Below are 19,571 nucleotides of genomic sequence, written 5' to 3'. Positions count from 1 at the left end.
AGCATAAAGACATGGACAATATATGAAGTCAATAGCAAAGAAACTCTTTTTTATTCAATATCCAGAAATGGAGTACAAATACAAATCAAGAATCTGCCCGACGGGCTACAATAAGCTCAACTTTAACCCTATCAAACACCATCCAACAAACAGAGATGAAATGGAATACAACCCAATGAATATTATGCGGAAACACTACAACAAAGGCTTACTTCAACAATTTTGGCAGGTCTTCCATGGCATGTTCAACAAAGTGGGTCAGGCGTGCATGCCTTTCCCTCCAATACTGCGCATCCTTAAGAAGGTTGTACAATAAGGTATGATCAGGTCCATCTAAAAGATCTCTCGGAAATGTCTCCTTCATGTGTAAGAGCCTTTGAAGATGTCCACTGTGCCTCTCCCAATGATCATTCTCTTGTTTGGGAAGGTTAGTATTCTATAGATCCTTAAGTGCTTGATCCTTCAACCCATGAATCTCTTTAAACCTTTGGTCTAGCTCACTCTGGCACTGATGAAGATTAACCTCTAGCTGCTTGATACAAATTTGTTCATCTTTCAGCCCCTTCTTGCAAACTTCTAATTGGTCTTGAAGTTTATTGATTTGCTCCTTGTAGTTAATATCCAATTTGTAGGCTTGATATTGAGTCTCTGCCAACTGTTTCTTCTTAGTTGATAGACTAACATAAGTTCCCTTCAATGCTTTACCTACCTTCCTTTTCTTGTATAACTCAACTTGGACCTCATTGTCCGCTTGAAGTGCTCTATCCCTCTTCTGATTCAGATTGAGCCTCAATTTCTACTTCTCCAATTAAAATCTTACCAAGATTAGATATGAGATCCGTGTTCTCTTTCTTTAATGCCTTGATAATTCCCTTCAACTTGTCAACTTCAAAGATAGGATTAATAGTGAGTTCGGGAGGCTTGATGCTCATAGAATGCTCTGATGGAAATGGAAGCAATATCTATTTGACCCTACCCTTATCCCATATGGTATAAGCTTCCCTAGCTATGCTGTTCTTCTTACCCATTTCAGCTCTTCCTTGAGAACATATATCTCCCCAAGCCTTGATAATCTTCTTAAGTAACTCTGGATTGTCGACCCCTTTGTATAAGACAAAATCTTCCACATGCTTGGGATCAGGTTTGTCCACCATAGGGTGTCCCAATTGACATAATGCCGATCTTGGATTGTAGTTGATTCCACCTTTTGTACCAAGAAGAGGTACATTAGGAAAGTCACCACAACTGAGGATGAATTTGACATTATCGTAGATTCTAGAGTACCAGGAAATATCTTCGACATTCAAGGACATGATCCTTTGAGACCACCTCAGATTGTCTTTATTCTCAATGAAAGGACCTTTACTGGGTAGATGAGAAATAAACCATCAATATAGTAAAGGGATACAACATATGACGATTTCTTTATTCTTTTGAGTCCTTACGTGAATAGAGTAGTAAGTATCATCAAGAATAGTAGGAATATGATTCTTGGTCAGAAAAATTTGGATAGCAGCCATATCCACAAAGTCTTCAATATTCGTAAATAATACAATCCTATAGATAAGTAAAGCTAGAACGACGTTGAAACCCATCCAAGTTTCAGCATCGACAGAAGTAGTGGCCTTATCTACCATAAACTTCGAGGTAAAACCATGGATTCCACCCTTAAGCTTAAGGTTCAACTATACTTCCTTCTTCTCTAGATGAAGGGACTCAACAAGGATATGAGACTTAGGGAGCTCTTTAGTGCAGACAAAAGGAACTCGATTCTTAATCCCAATACCCAAAATATGAGAGTATTATTCCAAAGTAGTACTAACTGATAATCCTGAAAGGTAAAATATCTCAGTAGAGGACCATAAAAATTCACAAGAGTGTGCACAACTGTGGTGTTGACTTCATAATTCTTAGGAGATTTCCATAAGACTTCTTGAACTCTTCTTTGTTCTCAAGAATAAAACGTGCCCCTAGTCCTTTCAAAACTTTCAATTGTGGTTCCACGAGCTTGTAACTATGAATGCCTCTTCTTTCATAAGTCATGCTTTGTCTTTAATACTCAATCAACAAACTTGGCTCTTGGATTCCTGGAAAAATGCACATGGAATTTTTTTTATTATGATGTAATGATATCTATGATGGGATGATATGCATCACATAGATCCAAAGCTCTGATACATCATGGATGATCTATACATGTTGTTTGTTGTAAGTTCAAAGGTTCGATGCAATATGAGAACCAAGGTAGGTAGAGGCTATGGTTTTCTGCAAGAAAAACCCATATCCCCTCACAGGTATGGACTATGCTCCAAAGGTGGTCCCTAAGAGGTCTCCTAGAGTCATTGACTCGAAATGAAAATACATTGCCATAGCGAATTCTCGCAGGACAAATGTACTTCTAAGTGAACCTAGTATGGGTGTGGTTCTCGTGACAACCTAACGCGCGAGACGCAAGTATACACGACTATCCACGAGTCTATCCTGTGTGTATACTAAGCTCGGGTGTAGAGCTTCACTCATGTAACATCAACCCCAACCCAACAACAACATATACAGGTATCCAGCATGATAGAGTATGCAAAAATGCAAACATTAAAGTAAATGACGAATATAAATAAAGTGAGTAAAACATAAAGATAAACACCTAAAATAAGAGAAAACAACCAAATCTAGGCTCTACTCCTTTTAGCTACTAGGAAATACTCCAAGTACCAGAGTGTCCCCAACAGAGTCGCCAACTGAAGCTAGTGGAAATATACCCTAACGTATCGCACGCTCGAACATACAACATAGTCGCCATCAAACTTTATTTATTCCTGAAGGAAAGGGAAAACATCGATAAAACCCGGGGAAAGAGATAACTGGGTAAGGAAGTCAGTTATGCAAGGGGAAAGTATTATCACCATATCCGTTGTACTCAACGGGAACCGTTTTGATTGTTCTTGCTCAAATGGGTGTTATATCTAAAGATTACTCATGAAAGAATAAAGGAAAAGAATAAAATTGATAAAGTGCTCGGAGAGGATTAAGGCCCTCATGCCTACGTATCCTTATAGTGCAATAAGGAATTCAGAGCTCCGTAGTTTACAAAACTAGTGATGAGAGGTGAAAAGAAGTGTGATAAAGATATGGTCTGAATCAAAGGATTATGTGGTTTGAATCCAAAAAGGATGAAATCTAAACCCAAGAGTAAAACTGGTGTTAACCAATATGTGGGTAGCCGGAGCGTTCACCACTATATATGGTATGGCCAAAAACAAAGAGAATTAGGTGTTTGGTTTCATAGCTAAAAAAGCTCTTGGTTCACAAGCAGACAAAAAATGGAGCTTAAAAAGATAGTGTATTTGGCTTAAAGATAATAGTATATCACGTGGGTGAGTGGTTCAATGGTTGAAGGTAGATGATGGTTCATGAAAGATATGAATGGTTCCCTAAGGCGAAAGATATAGTTAAGATTGTGCTCGCCAAGGGTTCAAATCCTTGTGCCTACGTATTCTCATCGTGCAATGAGAAAGTCAGATCACTCGTAGTTCATGGAACCACGAGAGAAAAGAAAAGAGATTGAAAGGGATAAATAGTATGACTTGCACTAAAAAAATGGTAACCCATAAAGGTAAATGAACTTTGAACCGAAGAGTAAGTAGGTGTCTTGGCCAAAAAAGAAGGAATAAAGTGTTTGGTTTCGTAGCTAAACATCTCTTGGTTCACAAGGTGGACTCTTGCTATATCGTCCTAAAAGTATATGTTTGGGGCCCAAAGGAAAGTGTTATTGGGTACAAGGAACAATAAGCAGCCAATCACATAGAACAACAATCTTTCCCTTTGGAAATTTTTGCTAAAACAACTTACAAGATGTGACTTATAAGACATGATCTTAAAGAAGTAGTACACCATATCAAACAACAGAACTAACAGCAACAACAATAAGTATCAGAGTAGAAGTAGCACACACCAGAAGCACAAATGTAGTGGTTACTGTCATATCCCAAAATTCACCATACCCCCATACAACTTTCATCTGATCCATGACCCTATTACACATACATACATTCATTTCTCCATCACCATAATTGCATTAACATTCATAATCAAAGGCATATTGCATGGACTCAAGGCATGGTGTTTACACCTGCAAAAAAAATTGGGAAATCGATTACCCCAATTAGGGAAATCGATTTCCCCTGCAGAAACAGCAGCAGTAAGTCTCTTTTTTACACAAAATGCTTTTTGTTTCCCCCACTTTCTTTCCTTATAAATAGAGACACTATTTCCCCTCATTTTCCATGCTTTCTAGCCCCCAAAATTTCTTAAAAAATATCATCCAACCCCCTATTTTCCAAACCTAAATCAAAACAAAAAAATCTTTCTCTCCCAAAAGTCATCCATCACAAACTTTTTTCCACTTCACATTTTTTTCTCAAAACTTCCCACTCTCTAACACTCATAACTCAACCCCTTCACTAAGCTTCTATCATAAATATTTTCATCTCAAACTCATTGCTTCACATTCAAGCTCAACACCATTTACCTAGCTTTTTTCACATTTTTGGGGTAATGATTTTAGCTTAAACTTTTTAACTTTTTGGTTATGTTTTTGATTGAAAAATGATTGATTGTTCCTGGTTGGTCTTTTGAGAGAGTTTAGATTCAAGCTTGCAAAAATGATTAACTTTGGTTTACACTTTTTTTTTTAATTTTTTTGCTCTTACTACCTTTTTGTTCACCTTTTTGTGGTTGCTTTGTGTTTGTTATCATTTACTTTTATTATTGATTTGTTGTTACATTTGTTTGGTTAATGAGGTCTATTAGATCATGCCCATGGTTGTTTAGGGTTGATTAAATCTTCAATGTTTCAAACCTATTAATTATTTTATCATTAGATCATTCATGATACTTTGAGGCATTGATAAATTGCCTCTATTTCAACCATATTTGAGTCATTTGATGCATAGATGAAACCATTTTCTTATTGTTATTCTACTAACCACTAACTACTAACTTCTAACATTTATATTATTGCACTTTAATTTCTTTCAATTTATTTTATTGTTTATTTTATTTCATTTACTTTATGTTTATGTTCATTGTTTACATATTCCTAACATTTACATTATTGCACTTTATTTCCTTGCAATTTATTTTATTGTTCACTTTATTTCATGTGCTTTATGTTTATGTTTATTGTTATCTAACCACATCATTTACATTATGCTAATTGATGGACGAACTTAGGGTTGTATAACTTTCTTTGTTACAAATCTATTGTAAGATGATTATTAATCATTTTCAATACTTTGCAACAATGATAAGCTATCCCTCAATGTGTCATATTTTGAGTTTTTGAACTATGGAAAAATAATCCTCAAAATATTCATTTTTGCACATATTACTAACCATTAATTATACTTCACTAACTTTGTTTATCATTAACCTTTGTTATTGTAATTTTGGTACTACTAACTTGTTATTTATTTTAATGTCATTTATATCCACTAACCATTATTGTGATATTGCCATTCTTTATCTTGTAATTTACTTTTATGTCATTACCTTGTAATTTACATTTCAAGTATTTATTATCATCACCATTGTGCAAACTCATCATGCATATTTATTTACTTGTTATTTATTTTATTGTCATCAAACATTAAAAACAACAAAAACATGATAAAATGATAAGAGCAAAAATATTCACTCCACTCTTAATCAACTTGGACTTAGATGATTTCATTTTAGGACCTTTGCTTGGAGGCCTTTTCCTTATCTTTGTGATACTTTGTAAATGTTCGATTTTATTCGTAAGTTACATGCATATTATAAGAATGGCATCACGACACCATCTTAGGGGGACATGTTTGTAAGACCATTATCCTTTGTTTAGCTTAGGTCACCTTTGCACACACAAGGTTTTCTCTTGGACTACCTTACAATGAGACCCTTTAGATTCTTGTTGGTTACTTTGCATTCATGTTGCATAAGTCAAATTTCATAATCGAATAAACCAAACCCTTGATTCAACGTCAAGTGGAATTTTCATAATCAAATTCAAAATACTATAAAATTATGATTATTATTATGCGCCACGAGCCTTAAGTGGTGGAGAATGAGTAAGAATGGAGCATTCCTACCCTTACTCTGATTATTTTGGACACAAGACGCTTGGCTTGTTGTTTAGAATAATCGCCTCCGCCCATAGACTTTAGTGCAATATAATCACAAACATTCATTTCATAAAACCCTTATTCAAGGTAAAAATAATACAACTCATCAAACTCATTTTATGCCTTAGGGAATCATCCCGAAAACCCTTTTCTTAAAGGTAAAATCAACCAACACACAAACATTTTCTACTCCGAACTACAAAGATCTGATTCCTCATCCCCAAATGAGTGATACGTAGGAACAAGGGCCCTAATCCTTGGAGAGCACTATAATAGTAAAACACCCCCTTTTCACACACATTCTTTTGAAACTAATAAATCCCCATGTATGTAAAACAACCCAAATGGTTCCCATGGAGTACCATGGATGTAAGGGGTGCTAATACCTTCCCCTTGCGTAACCGAATTCCAAACCCAAACCTCGGTTGTGAGACCGATTCCTTATTCTCTTTTAGTGCTTCCCGTGTGCGTCTTTTTTGAGGGTTTTATCGACTATTTCTCCTCGCCTCTTCGGTAGAGGTAAACTAAATAAAATCCGGTGGCGACTCTTCTGATTTTGCCTCTCTTTGGCATCTCTTTAGTCCCGGTTTCGTTATCGTAAAATCCTGGTAGCGACAACTAGAGACATTGTCGGGGACTACAACTTTTCCCTAAGAAACTCTAGCCTAGTTTGGGTTGTTCCTCCTTTACGCACATGAAGATTTATCTATTGTTTATTTTTTCAATGTATATTGCTTTTGTTGCTAACATGTACATATTTTCTTTGTTTGACTGTTGGTCTGAAACTTTGGCTCTATGACGAAGAATTTTAGAAGCAATAATGATTGCAAAGAAAAACCTTTTTTGAAAGACTCTCCACCCGAGTCTGAGAGTTTTGCTTGAGATAGGGAAAGGTTGAGTAGTATTGGTCCGCGAGGTGCCTTCCTCGTTAGGATCGTACGAGAACCTCACTTAGTGGTAGATTCTCTTAAGGGGATTGATGAACGTCGTGCTTTCAGTGTAAGCATCTTTTCTTTTACTAGAGTCAATGAACCTAAGACCCCTTTTAGAACCCTTAGACTATGGCTAGCCTAGACCGATGGTCACGTAGTATAGGCCATCGAGGTGCCTTCCTTGTAAAGGTCGATATGAAGATCTCACTTAGACTAGATGACTTTGATGGAGCAGTTGCCTGACAAGTAAATTGACATAAGAGACTGACAGTCAAGGAAGTCCACGACTCTAGGGGCAGTGTCTTACACTCAATTTTCCAAAAGCCTTAGATCACACAAAGCGAAAACCTTGATTTACTGAGCAGTCATTATTAACTCCATGCTTCGTCACGATGGTCCAAAACCATGCACTCATGCCTAAAATCCTGTGGAAGTAATAAACCAATCATTCATTCATACATTCATTCATCATCAAAATAATAAGCAAATCTCTTCAAAAAAAATTTGTTCGAATGCAGAATTACAAGACTTTTTTCTGACACAATCATGGATACTTCAACATGGAAAAGCACCTTTATTTTCCGCTTCAAGAGTCCCGACATCAGTTTATTAAAGGTCCTCTGCTCAAAGGCCGTAGCTCTCAAAGACAACATGTAACACCCTAGGTCGGAGAGGCCGAAGAGTGGTTACATGTAACATCCGAGGGTGATAGGAGTGGTTGTCGATGCATGAGGCATGATGTAACACCCCAATAAAATAAGGCTAATTACTTAATTTGAATTAATATAATATTTATTAATTTAATTAATTAATTGGAAATATTATTGGATTATTATTATTATTTTGGAAAAATATATAAGTTGGAATAAGAAAAAGGGTTTTCATTGTTGGTAAAGAGTTTTACGTGAAAAAGCAGAGAAGCGATAGAAAAGTGGAAAAGGGCAAAGGGGAAGAGCAAGAGCAGAGGTTGAAGAACGGAAAAGCTTGAAGCTCAAAGATTTGCCGGATTAACTCAGGTAAGGGGGGTTTATCGTCGATTAATGGGTATTATGGGATAATATGTGATGGGTAGTGATAAGCCGTTAATTTGACCCTAATTGGGATTGTTGATGCTGAAAAATTATGTTGGATAAATTGTATTTAGACTGAAATTGAATCTGTGTTTGGGTTAGTTGTGAAATTCCGAACGTATAGCTTTTTACGGAATCGGAATCGGAGGTCCGGAAGTCCTCCAACGGCGGAAAATGCGAGAATTCTGCATTCTGCCTTGTGTTAGCGCAGGAACTGCTGTTTTGTCTGCGTTAACCGGTTAACCCAGGGTGTTAACCGGTTAACACTGTTATAATTGGTGAAAATGTGCTGTTTTGCCTGCGTTAACCGGTTAACCCAGGGCGTTAACCGGTTAACACTGTTGCGTTTTGCCAGAAAATGTGTTTTTGCCTGCGTTAACCGGTTAACCCAGGGCGTTAACCGGTTAACACTGTTGCAGTATGGAAAAATTGTTAATTTAATGTGGTGTACATAATTGAGAGTTGGCCTATGTTGGCATGTGATGTAATAGGGATTCTATCCCGCTGTTTTGAGCAGTATAGGTATTAGTAGAGTGTGCTAATACTGTGTTTAATTGATTTACATGATAATGATGTGTTGATACATGTGTTGATGATGTATGATGGCATGCATAATGATGTGAATGTATATATTATGCCTATATTTGTGAATGGACTGTTGTATGGCTTAGAGTGTGAGCATATGTCCATTATGAATTGTTGTTGATGCTGTATTGCTAGATGATTAGCGTGCATAGCATAGCCTTTGGGGCTGTAGCTAATTCCCATGGTGAGGAATTAGTGAGTGAATCATTGTGGATTTGTTGTTGATGTTTGCATGCTAGATGATTAGTGTGCATAGTCTAGCCTTCGGGGCTGTAGCTAATTCCCATGGTGAGGAATTAGTGAGTGAGTCACTAGGTCTCAAATGAGTGGGACTAGTGAGCTTAGTAGCCGTATCTGGAGGGATCGGTGAGCTTGAACTATATGTTCAAGAATAGTCGGTACCGCATGTGTGGAGTCTCATTGCATAATGTATGTATGGCGTATAATATGAATGGATGTATTCCAATATTATACGTGTGTTTGTGTTGTTATGGAGTATGATTTGAGATTATACTTGTGTTTTATGTTGGTGTTGAGTATGATGTTGAGCTGATGTGCTGTTACTGATTGTATGTTGTGATTAGGGTGATTAATGTGTCAAATTTCTTAACATGACATTATATTCTATAATGCTTATTATATCGATTGAGGAACTCACCCTTACAACTATTTTTCAGGTAACGAGAAATGAGTTGAGTAGAAGCGAATGCTTGGAGTCTAGTGTAGTCTCCCTAGTAGGTCATGCTCTGATAGATGTAACATCGGGATGGGATGTTTTGAATATTTTATTAATTGGTTGTGAACCATTTTACATGTAATATGTTACATGTTTTGATTGATTTGATTTATATCCGCTGCGATTTATGCAACTGTTTAATTGATTAAATAAAGAGCATGGCAGTTATTTTGGAACATGGTGTGAATGATTGCGTGACACCCTTAACTGCATAATTACTCTGATATATGTTTATTATTTTAATTAAATATTTGGGGTATTTTTAGAAGGGTGTTACATTAGTGGTATCAGAGCATAGTCGGTCGAGTCGAGTCGTAATTATTCTAATTCCCCTGTACGGTATAGGTGTTGTGTAACCCTATCAGTACTTATTGTTTTAGTTTGTTTGGGTTTTCAGAATAGAGATGGCTGGAAGAGGTAGAGATGATGCTGCGATTGCTGAGGCTCTGGGTATGCTAGCTGAAGTACTTGGAGGAAATCCGAATGTTGTGGGAATGGGAGCTGCTCGTCAACTGAGTGAGTTCCAGAAGAACAATCCTCCAATATTCAAGGGGGCATACGATCCAGATGGTGCTCAGAAGTGGTTGAAGGAGATCGAGAGGATCTTCCGAGTAACTGAGTGTGCCGATAACCAGAAGGTCAGGTTCGGTACGCATATGCTGTCAGAAGAAGCAGATGATTGGTGGGTTGCTACCCGCACTGAGTTGGAAACTGCTGGGAATGCTGAAATCACTTGGGCTGTGTTCAGAGAGAGATTTCTGAGGAAGTATTTTCCAGAGGATGTTAGAGGAAAGAAAGAGATAGAGTTCTTAGAGTTGAAGCAGGGTAACAAGTCTGTTACTGAGTATGCTGCTAAGTTCACAGAGCTGTCGAAGTATTATACTCCCTATAATGAGGCTGCTGGAGAATTTTCGAAATGTGTGAAGTTTGAGAACGGGTTGCGTCCCGAGATCAAACAGGCTATTGGATATCAGCGGATCAGAGTGTTTTCTGACTTGGTTGACTGTTGCAGGATTTTTGAACAGGATTCCAAAGCCAGAGCAGAGAGCTATCAGCAAAGGGTTGATAGGAAAGGCAAGAATCAGAATGATCGTGGAAAACCGTATGCAGCTGGCAAAGGTTTTCAGAGACAGAGTGGGATGAAGAGACCTAGTGGGGGAGACTCCAGTGCCCCTGCTAAGTGTTATAGATGTGGTCGGGCTGGACATCGTGTCCATGAGTGTACCAGTGCTGAGATGAAGTGTTTCAAGTGTGGCAAAGGTGGTCATTTGGCTGCAGAGTGCCGGTTGAAGACTGTAACTTGTTTCAACTGTGGAGAGTTGGGTCATATCAGTCCACAGTGTCCTAAGACGAAGAAAGAGAATCAGTCAGGAGGCAAGGTCTTTACTTTATCGGGTTCTGAGACTTCTGCAAATGATCGTTTGATCCGAGGTACGTGTTATATTAATGGCTTTCCTCTTGTAGCTATTATTGACACCGGTGCTACTCATTCCTTTATATCTTTGGATTGTGCTGTGAAACTTAAGTTAGAGATATCTGAGATGCTTGGAAGTATGGTGATTGATACTCCTGCGAAGGGTTCAGTGACTACTACTTCGGTTTGTTTGAATTGTCCTTTGAGTATTTTTGGTAGAGACTTTGGGATAGACCTTGTGTGTCTTCCATTAGTGCAGATTGATGTTATCTTGGGAATGAACTGGTTGGTGTTTAACCGAGTTTCTATCAACTGTTTTGACAAGACTGTGATATTTCCTGAGATTGAAGAAGGAAAGAGTTTGGTTCTATCAGCGAGGCAGGTGAATGAGGCAGTAGCGGATGGGGCAGAGTTGTTTATGCTGTTAGCGACTTTAGAGGCTAAAGATAAACTGGTGATTGGCGATCTAGCAGTGGTGTGTAATTTTCCTGATGTGTTTCCTGAAGAAGTGAATGAATTGCCGCCAGAGCGTGAAGTTGAGTTCTCGATTGATTTGGTACCTGGTACTAGACCGATATCTATGGCTCCTTACCGTATGTCTGCTGTTGAGTTAACTGAATTGAAGAGTCAGTTGGAAGATCTGTTGGATAAGAAATTTATTCGTCCGAGTGTGTCACCGTGGGGTGCACCAGTGTTGTTGGTTAAGAAGAAAGAAGGTACTATGAGGTTGTGTGTGGACTACAAGCAACTGAATAAAGTGACGATCAAGAATCGGTATCCTTTGCCGAGGATTGATGATTTGATGGATCAGTTGGTTGGTGCGAGTGTGTTCAGCAAGATAGATTTGAGATCTGGGTATCATCAGATACGTGTGAAAACTGAGGATATTCAGAAGACTGCTTTCAGAACAAGGTATGGACACTATGAGTATTCTGTAATGCCTTTTGGTGTGACTAATGCGCCTGGAGTATTTATGGAGTACATGAATAGGATTTTCCATCCGTACCTGGATCAGTTTGTTGTGGTGTTTATTGATGACATTTTGGTGTATTCGAAATCTGAAGAAGAGCATGCTGAGCATTTGAGAGTGGTTTTAGAAGTTCTACGAGAAAAGAAGTTATTTGCTAAACTCTCTAAATGTGAATTTTGATTAGAAGAGGTTAGTTTTCTTGGTCATGTGATTTCAAGAGGTGGTGTTGCTGTTGATCCTTCAAAGATAGAAGCGGTATCTAAGTGGGAAGCTCCGAAGTCAGTTTCTGAGATAAGGAGTTTTCTTGGACTTGCAGGTTATTATAGGAAGTTCATTGAGGGATTTTCTAAGTTGGCGTTACCGTTGACGATGTTGACTAGAAAGGGGCAAGCATTTGTTTGGGACTCAAAATGTGAAGAAGGTTTCCAAGAGTTAAAGAGAAGGTTGACTACTGCTCCTATTCTGATATTACCGAGCTCGTCGGAATTATTTGAGGTTTCTGTGATGCTTCATTGTTGGGTTTGGGTGGTGTGTTGATGCAGAATAAGCAGGTTATAGCTTATGCTTCGAGACAACTGAGGATTCATGAGAGGAACTATCCGACACATGATTTAGAGTTGGCAACCGTGGTATTTGTTCTGAAATTATGGAGGCATTACTTGTATGGTTCAAGATTTGAAGTTTTCAGTGACCATAAAAGTTTAAAGTATTTGTTTGATCAGAAAGAGCTGAATATGAGACAGAGGAGATGGTTAGAATTTCTGAAGGATTATGACTTTGGTTTGAATTACCATCCGGGTAAAGCAAACGTGGTGGCTGATGCATTGAGTCGGAAATCATTGCATATGTCTATGTTAATGGTTAGAGAATGGGATTTAATTGAGTAGTTTAGAGATTTGAGTTTGGTGTGTGAGAGTACTCACAATAGTGTTAAATTGGGAATGTTGAAGTTAACAAGCGGTATTCTGGATGAGATCAGAGAGGGTCAGAAATCCGATGTGCTTTTGGTTGATAAGTTGACTCTAGTGAATCAAGGTCAAGGTGGTGAATTCAGAGTTGATGAGAATGGTGTTTTGAAATTTGGTAATCGGGTGTGTATTCCGGATGTTATCGAACTTAAGAAGAGTATTCTGGAGGAAGGACATCGTAGTGGCTTGAGTATTCATCCTGGAGCTACGAAGATGTATCATGATTTGAAGAAGTTATTTTGGTGGCCGGGAATGAAAAGAGAAATTGCGAGTTTTGTTTATTCCTGTTTGACTCGTCAGAAGTCAAAGATTGAGCATCAGAAGCCGTCTGGGCTAATGCAACCGTTGGCTGTTCCAGAGTGGAAGTGGGATAGTATCAGTATGGATTTTGTTTCTGGTTTACCGAGGATAAGTAAGAATTGTGAAGCTATTTGGGTGATTGTTGACAGATTGACAAAATCGGCTCATTTCATTCCGATCAGAATGGATTATCCGTTAGAGAGATTAGCCGAGTTGTATATTGAGAAGATTGTAAGTTTGCATGGTATTCCGTCGAGTATTGTTTCAGACAGAGATCCGAGATTTACATCGAAGTTCTGGGAAGGTTTGCAGAGGGCTTTGGGAACTAAGCTGAGATTGAGTTCTGCGTATCATCCGCAGACTGATGGTCAGACTGAGAGGACGATTCAGTCATTAGAGGATCTTTTGAGAGCTTGTGTTTTGGAAAAAGGAAGTGCTTGGGATTGTTATTTACCGTTGATTGAGTTTACCTACAACAATAGTTTTCATTCGAGCATTGGTATGGCACCGTTTGAAGCTTTGTATGGTAGGAGATGTCGGACACCGTTATGTTGGTATGAGTCCGGTGAGAGTGCTGTGGTTGGACCGGAGATTGTTCAACAGACTACAGAAAAGATTAAGATGATTCAGGAGAAGATGAGAATTGCTCAGAGTCGTCAGAAGAGTTATCATGATAAGAGGAGGAAGTCACTTGAGTTCCAAGAGGGAGATCATGTGTTTCTTCGTGTTACTCCGATAACTGGTGTTGGTCGAGCTTTGAAGTCGAAGAAGTTGACACCTCGATTTATTGGTCCTTATAAGATTTTGGAGAGGATAGGGGAGGTAGCCTATCGTATCGCTTTACCGCCGTCGCTTGCGAATTTGCATGAGGTTTTTCATGTGTCTCAGTTGAGGAGGTACATTCATGATCCGTCGCATGTAGTCCAAGTAGATGATGTACAGGTGAGAGATAACCTGACTGTTGAAACATCACCTATGAGGATTGAGGATCGAGAGTTGAAGCAGTTGCGGGGTAAAGAGATTGCCTTGGTGAAGGTAGCTTGGGGAGGACCAGCAGGTGGCAATGTAACTTGGGAACTGGAGAGTAAGATGAAGGAGTCTTACCCAGAGTTGTTCGCTTGAGGTATGTTTTCGAGGACGAAAACTCTTTTAGTGGGGGAGAGTTGTAACACCCCAATAAAATAAGGCTAATTATTTAATTTGAATTAATATAATATTTATTAATTTAATAAATTAATTGGAAATATTATTGGATTATTATTATTATTTTGGAAAAATATATAAGTTGGAATAAGAAAAAGGGTTTTCGTTGTTGGTAAAGAGTTTTACGTGAAAAAGCAGAGAAGCGATAGAAAAGTGGAAAAGGGCAAAGGGGAAGAGCAAGAGCAGAGGTTGAAGAACGGAAAAGCTTGAAGCTCAAAGATTTGCCGGATTAACTCAGGTAAGGGGGGTTTATCGTCGATTAATGGGTATTATGGGATAATATGTGATGGGTAGTGATAAGCCGTTAATTTGACCCTAATTGGGATTGTTGATGCTGAAAAATTATGTTGGATAAATTGTATTTAGACTGAAATTGAATCTGTGTTTGGGTTAGTTGTGAAATTCCGAACGTATAGCTTTTTACGGAATCGGAATCGGAGGTCCGGAAGTCCTCCAACGGCGGAAAATGCGAGAATTCTGCATTCTGCCTTGTGTTAGCGCAGGAACTGCTGTTTTGTCTGCGTTAACCGGTTAACCCAGGGTGTTAACCGGTTAACACTGTTATAATTGGTGAAAATGTGCTGTTTTGCCTGCGTTAACCGGTTAACCCAGGGCGTTAACCGGTTAACACTGTTGCGTTTTGCCAGAAAATGTGTTTTTGCCTGCGTTAACCGGTTAACCCAGGGCGTTAACCGGTTAACACTGTTGCAGTATGGAAAAATTGTTAATTTAATGTGGTGTACATAATTGAGAGTTGGCCTATGTTGGCATGTGATGTAATAGGGATTCTATCCCGCTGTTTTGAGCAGTATAGGTATTAGTAGAGTGTGCTAATACTGTGTTTAATTGATTTACATGATAATGATGTGTTGATACATGTGTTGATGATGTATGATGGCATGCATAATGATGTGAATGTATATATTATGCCTATATTTGTGAATGGACTGTTGTATGGCTTAGAGTGTGAGCATATGTCCATTATGAATTGTTGTTGATGCTGTATTGCTAGATGATTAGCGTGCATAGCATAGCCTTTGGGGCTGTAGCTAATTCCCATGGTGAGGAATTAGTGAGTGAATCATTGTGGATTTGTTGTTGATGTTTGCATGCTAGATGATTAGTGTGCATAGTCTAGCCTTCGGGGCTGTAGCTAATTCCCATGGTGAGGAATTAGTGAGTGAGTCACTAGGTCTCAAATGAGTGGGACTAGTGAGCTTAGTAGCCGTATCTGGAGGGATCGGTGAGCTTGAACTATATGTTCAAGAATAGTCGGTACCGCATGTGTGGAGTCTCATTGCATAATGTATGTATGGCGTATAATATGAATGGATGTATTCCAATATTATACGTGTGTTTGTGTTGTTATGGAGTATGATTTGAGATTATACTTGTGTTTTATGTTGGTGTTGAGTATGATGTTGAGCTGATGTGCTGTTACTGATTGTATGTTGTGATTAGGGTGATTAATGTGTCAAATTTCTTAACATGACATTATATTCTATAATGCTTATTATATCGATTGAGGAACTCACCCTTACAACTATTTTTCAGGTAACGAGAAATGAGTTGAGTAGAAGCGAATGCTTGGAGTCTAGTGTAGTCTCCCTAGTAGGTCATGCTCTGATAGATGTAACATCGGGATGGGATGTTTTGAATATTTTATTAATTGGTTGTGAACCATTTTACATGTAATATGTTACATGTTTTGATTGATTTGATTTATATCCGCTGCGATTTATGCAACTGTTTAATTGATTAAATAAAGAGCATGGCAGTTATTTTGGAACATGGTGTGAATGATTGTGTGACACCCTTAACTGCATAATTACTCTGATATATGTTTATTATTTTAATTAAATATTTGGGGTATTTTTAGAAGGGTGTTACACATGACAATGAGACACTCCTAGCAGCTTCTAGGGGAAAAACCGAATTCACATCGGAATGAGAGGGATCCTGAGGCTATGTAGGTATGAGACTGCATGGTTGAATGAAGGCTTATAAGGATTAATTGGTACTACCTATACCAACAAGATGCATCTTCTTTTCGGTAGCCTAACAGATAAGAACTCCATAATTAAGCATGCTTGACTTGGAGTAGTATTTGGATGGGTGACCTCCTGGGAAGTTTCCCAGGAAGCGTGTGAGTGAGGATAAAACATGATGAAAAGACCCGTGTTGGTTTGTGGGGTCAGTCGGTAATCCTGAAAGCAGTTTGGGGTGTTACAAATGGTATCAGAGCAATACCTCTCCTAGTACGATGTGGTTCGGGGACAAACCAAGCGGAAGATGGTGGGCATGTAACACCCGAGGTCGGAGAGGCCGAAGAGTGGTTACATGTAACATCCGAGGGTGATAGGAGTGGTTGTCGATGCATGAGGCATGACAATGAGACACTCCTAGCAGCTTCTAGGGGAAAAACCGAATTCACATCGGAATGAGAGGGATCCTGAGGCTATGCAGGTATGAGACTGCATGGTTGAATGAAGGCTTATAAGGATTAATTGGTACTACCTATACCAACAAGATGCATCTTCTTTTCGGTAGCCTAACAGATAAGAACTCCATAATTAAGCGTGCTTGACTTGGAGTAGTATTTGGATGGGTGACCTCCTGGGAAGTTTCCCGGGAAGCGTGTGAGTGAGGATAAAACATGATGAAAAGACCTGTGTTGGTTTGTGGGGTCAGTTGGTAATCCTGAAAGCAGTTTGGGGTGTTACAAATGGTATCAGAGCAATACCTCTCCTAGTACGATGTGGTTCGGGGACGAACCAAGCGGAAGATGGTGGGCATGTAACACCCGAGGTCGGAGAGGCCGAAGAGTGGTTACATGTAACATCCGAGGGTGATAGGAGTGGTTGTCGATGCATGAGGCATGACAATGAGACACTCCTAGCCCCTTCTAGGGGAAAAACCGAATTCACATCGGAATGAGAGGGATCCTGAGGCTATGCAGGTATGAGACTGCATGGTTGAATGAAGGCTTATAAGGATTGATTGGTATTACCTATACCAACAAGATGCATCTTCTTTTCGGTAGCCTAACAGATAAGAACTCCATAGTTAAGCGTGCTTGACTTGGAGTAGTATTTGGATGGGTGACCTCCTGGGAAGTTTCCCGGGAAGCGTGTGAGTGAGGATAAAACATGCTGAAAAGACCCGTGTTGGTTTGTGGGGTCAGTCGGTAATCCTAAAAGCAGTTTGGGGTGTTACACAACAAGTTTAGAGCCAATTTTGGGAACATCATAGATCTTCTAACCGAGAAGGTTGACTATGGTGTTATCACTATAATGGCTCAATACTATGACGCCCCTTTAAGAAGGTTGACTATGGTGTTATCACTATAATGGCTCAATACTATGACGCCCCTTTAAGATGCTTCACTTTCCCCGACTTCCAAATCTCTCCAACCTTGGAAGACCTTGAGAGACTCCTTAACCGACCAATCAAAGAATACAACCCTTTCCCGAAGTTGGAAGAAGGATTCTATTTGACCGAGCTCTCACTCTCCTTGGGCATCAATGCCAACAAGCAAGTGGCCAATTGGGGCGTTAAAGGATCTATCAAAGGTTTAACCCAAAAGTTCCTCGAAGCCCATGCTTGGGAAATGATTAAAAAAGGAAGACCAGACTTCTGTAGTGCAACCTTGGAACTTTTGATTAATGGAATTGTCCTCTTCCCAAATATGGACAAGTTCGTGGATCATTTAGCATGTGAAGTCTTCTAACAAAGAATCCGGTGCCTTTTTTTACTTGCCGACTTCTACCATACCTTTCATACAAGGCATGAGAAGAAGGGAGGTACTTTCCTCTGTTGTGCTCCTATGTTACATCTATGGATGAGGGCTCGCATGCCTCAAAGTGGATATTTTTCTCAAAATAAACTGACATGGCCGCAAATGTTCGCATCTCTCTCTGCCAACTCATTTCTATGGTACAAGAGGGAATGGGATACAAAAGACGCCATCGCAAGATGTGGAGAGTTCTCTAATGTACCCTTAATAGGAATGCAAGGTTGCATCAACTACAACCCTGCTATACTCAAGAGATAACTAGGGTATGCCATGACGAGTCCTCCCGAGGAAAGTGATTTCATTCTATTTGTCATCAATATTGTGGATCTGCTTGATTCAAATGTGAAAAGAGTGTGAAAATCTTGGACAAGCATAATCCGTATTGACCAAGAATGGGGTAAGAAAAACATCCTAGCCAAGGAACCCTACTATGTGTGGGTAAAAGAGAGGGCTAGGGTTATTAAGATGTCGTTTTTGTTTGACCTTTCTTCATTCTTATTGATGCCCGAGCCTATCCTACAAGAGGACATGGACAAACTTACCAGCCAAATCAAAGAGCTTGAGTTGGAAAACACTCAATTACGAGTCCAACTTAATCGTGCCAAAGAACGTAACCACGTCTTGGAGGATAAGGGTAAGCAAATTTGTGAAAAATTCAAAGATAGTAAGAAGAGGCTCCGATTAGCCGAGGGACAAAGAGTTTGGGTTGGTGGAGCTCTACAAGGAGCTAATCCTGAGCTAGACTTCTGCAACGATAAGTTGGATCAAGCGTCTCGAATCATCAAGGACCTTGAGAATACTGTCGAGAGGTCTAATGCCATGAAGAAAGAAGCGAGGGAAGATTATGAGGCCCATATTATCGAACTAAGGACCACTCTAAAAGAGTATAAGGACCTTCTGGCCAAGGAACAACTAGAGAGAGAAAAGATCCACCGAAGCTTCTTGTGTGAGTCGTTCAACCTTGGACGAGCTTGCGAGCAAATCAAGAACTTAAAGAGGGGGATCTATGACCAAGCCTATGTAGAGTTACAAATCAACGGTAGACATTAGGAGGAGCGTTGCCATAGATCCTAAGCTGCCATTGCTCAAAGGGATGGAATCATCCATAATCTACAAGCTCTTCACAACGAGTGGAAGGACAAATACGCAAACATGGAGGTATTAACTAACTATGCCCTTCAAGAATTTCCTGACAAGTTGAAGGAGGAGGATCTGATCATGTGCCCAAATAATACCCCCGAAGAGGTCTATCACTTCGTCAAATTCTGCAAGAAGACGATGGCCAAACTCATCACCGACATTGAGGCTCTCCGCAAGTCTCAAGGGGTCACTTTTAGGGTGGATATCTAGTTGGTTTATTTGTTTCCATTACTTTTATTTTGCGACTTCCATGTATTGAAATATATTTTCCCATCAAAGGATGAATGAAAGCTTTG

General features: G+C 39.2%; 1 protein-coding gene across 1 annotated transcript; it reads left to right on the top strand.

The window, feature by feature from the left end:
* The first annotated feature begins 18,600 nt into the window (after nt 1-18,600).
* LOC127081229 (uncharacterized) lies at nt 18,601-19,185 on the top strand. The gene has a single exon (XM_051021510.1). The coding sequence runs from the start codon at nt 18,601-18,603 to the stop codon at nt 19,183-19,185; it is 585 nt and encodes a 194-aa protein (XP_050877467.1).
* The last annotated feature ends 386 nt before the right edge of the window (nt 19,186-19,571 follow it).

Source organism: Lathyrus oleraceus, chromosome 5, assembly GCF_024323335.1.
Source record: "Lathyrus oleraceus cultivar Zhongwan6 chromosome 5, CAAS_Psat_ZW6_1.0, whole genome shotgun sequence".
Classification (NCBI taxonomy): Eukaryota; Viridiplantae; Streptophyta; class Magnoliopsida; order Fabales; family Fabaceae; genus Lathyrus; species Lathyrus oleraceus.
Note: the sequence above shows the minus strand (reverse complement) of the source record. Positions and strands in the feature narration are given on the sequence as shown.

Coding starts and splice junctions, on each gene's coding strand:
- LOC127081229 (XM_051021510.1), top strand. CDS start 18,601: ATGTCGTTTTTGTTTGACCTTTCTTCATTCTTATTGATGCCCGAGCCT.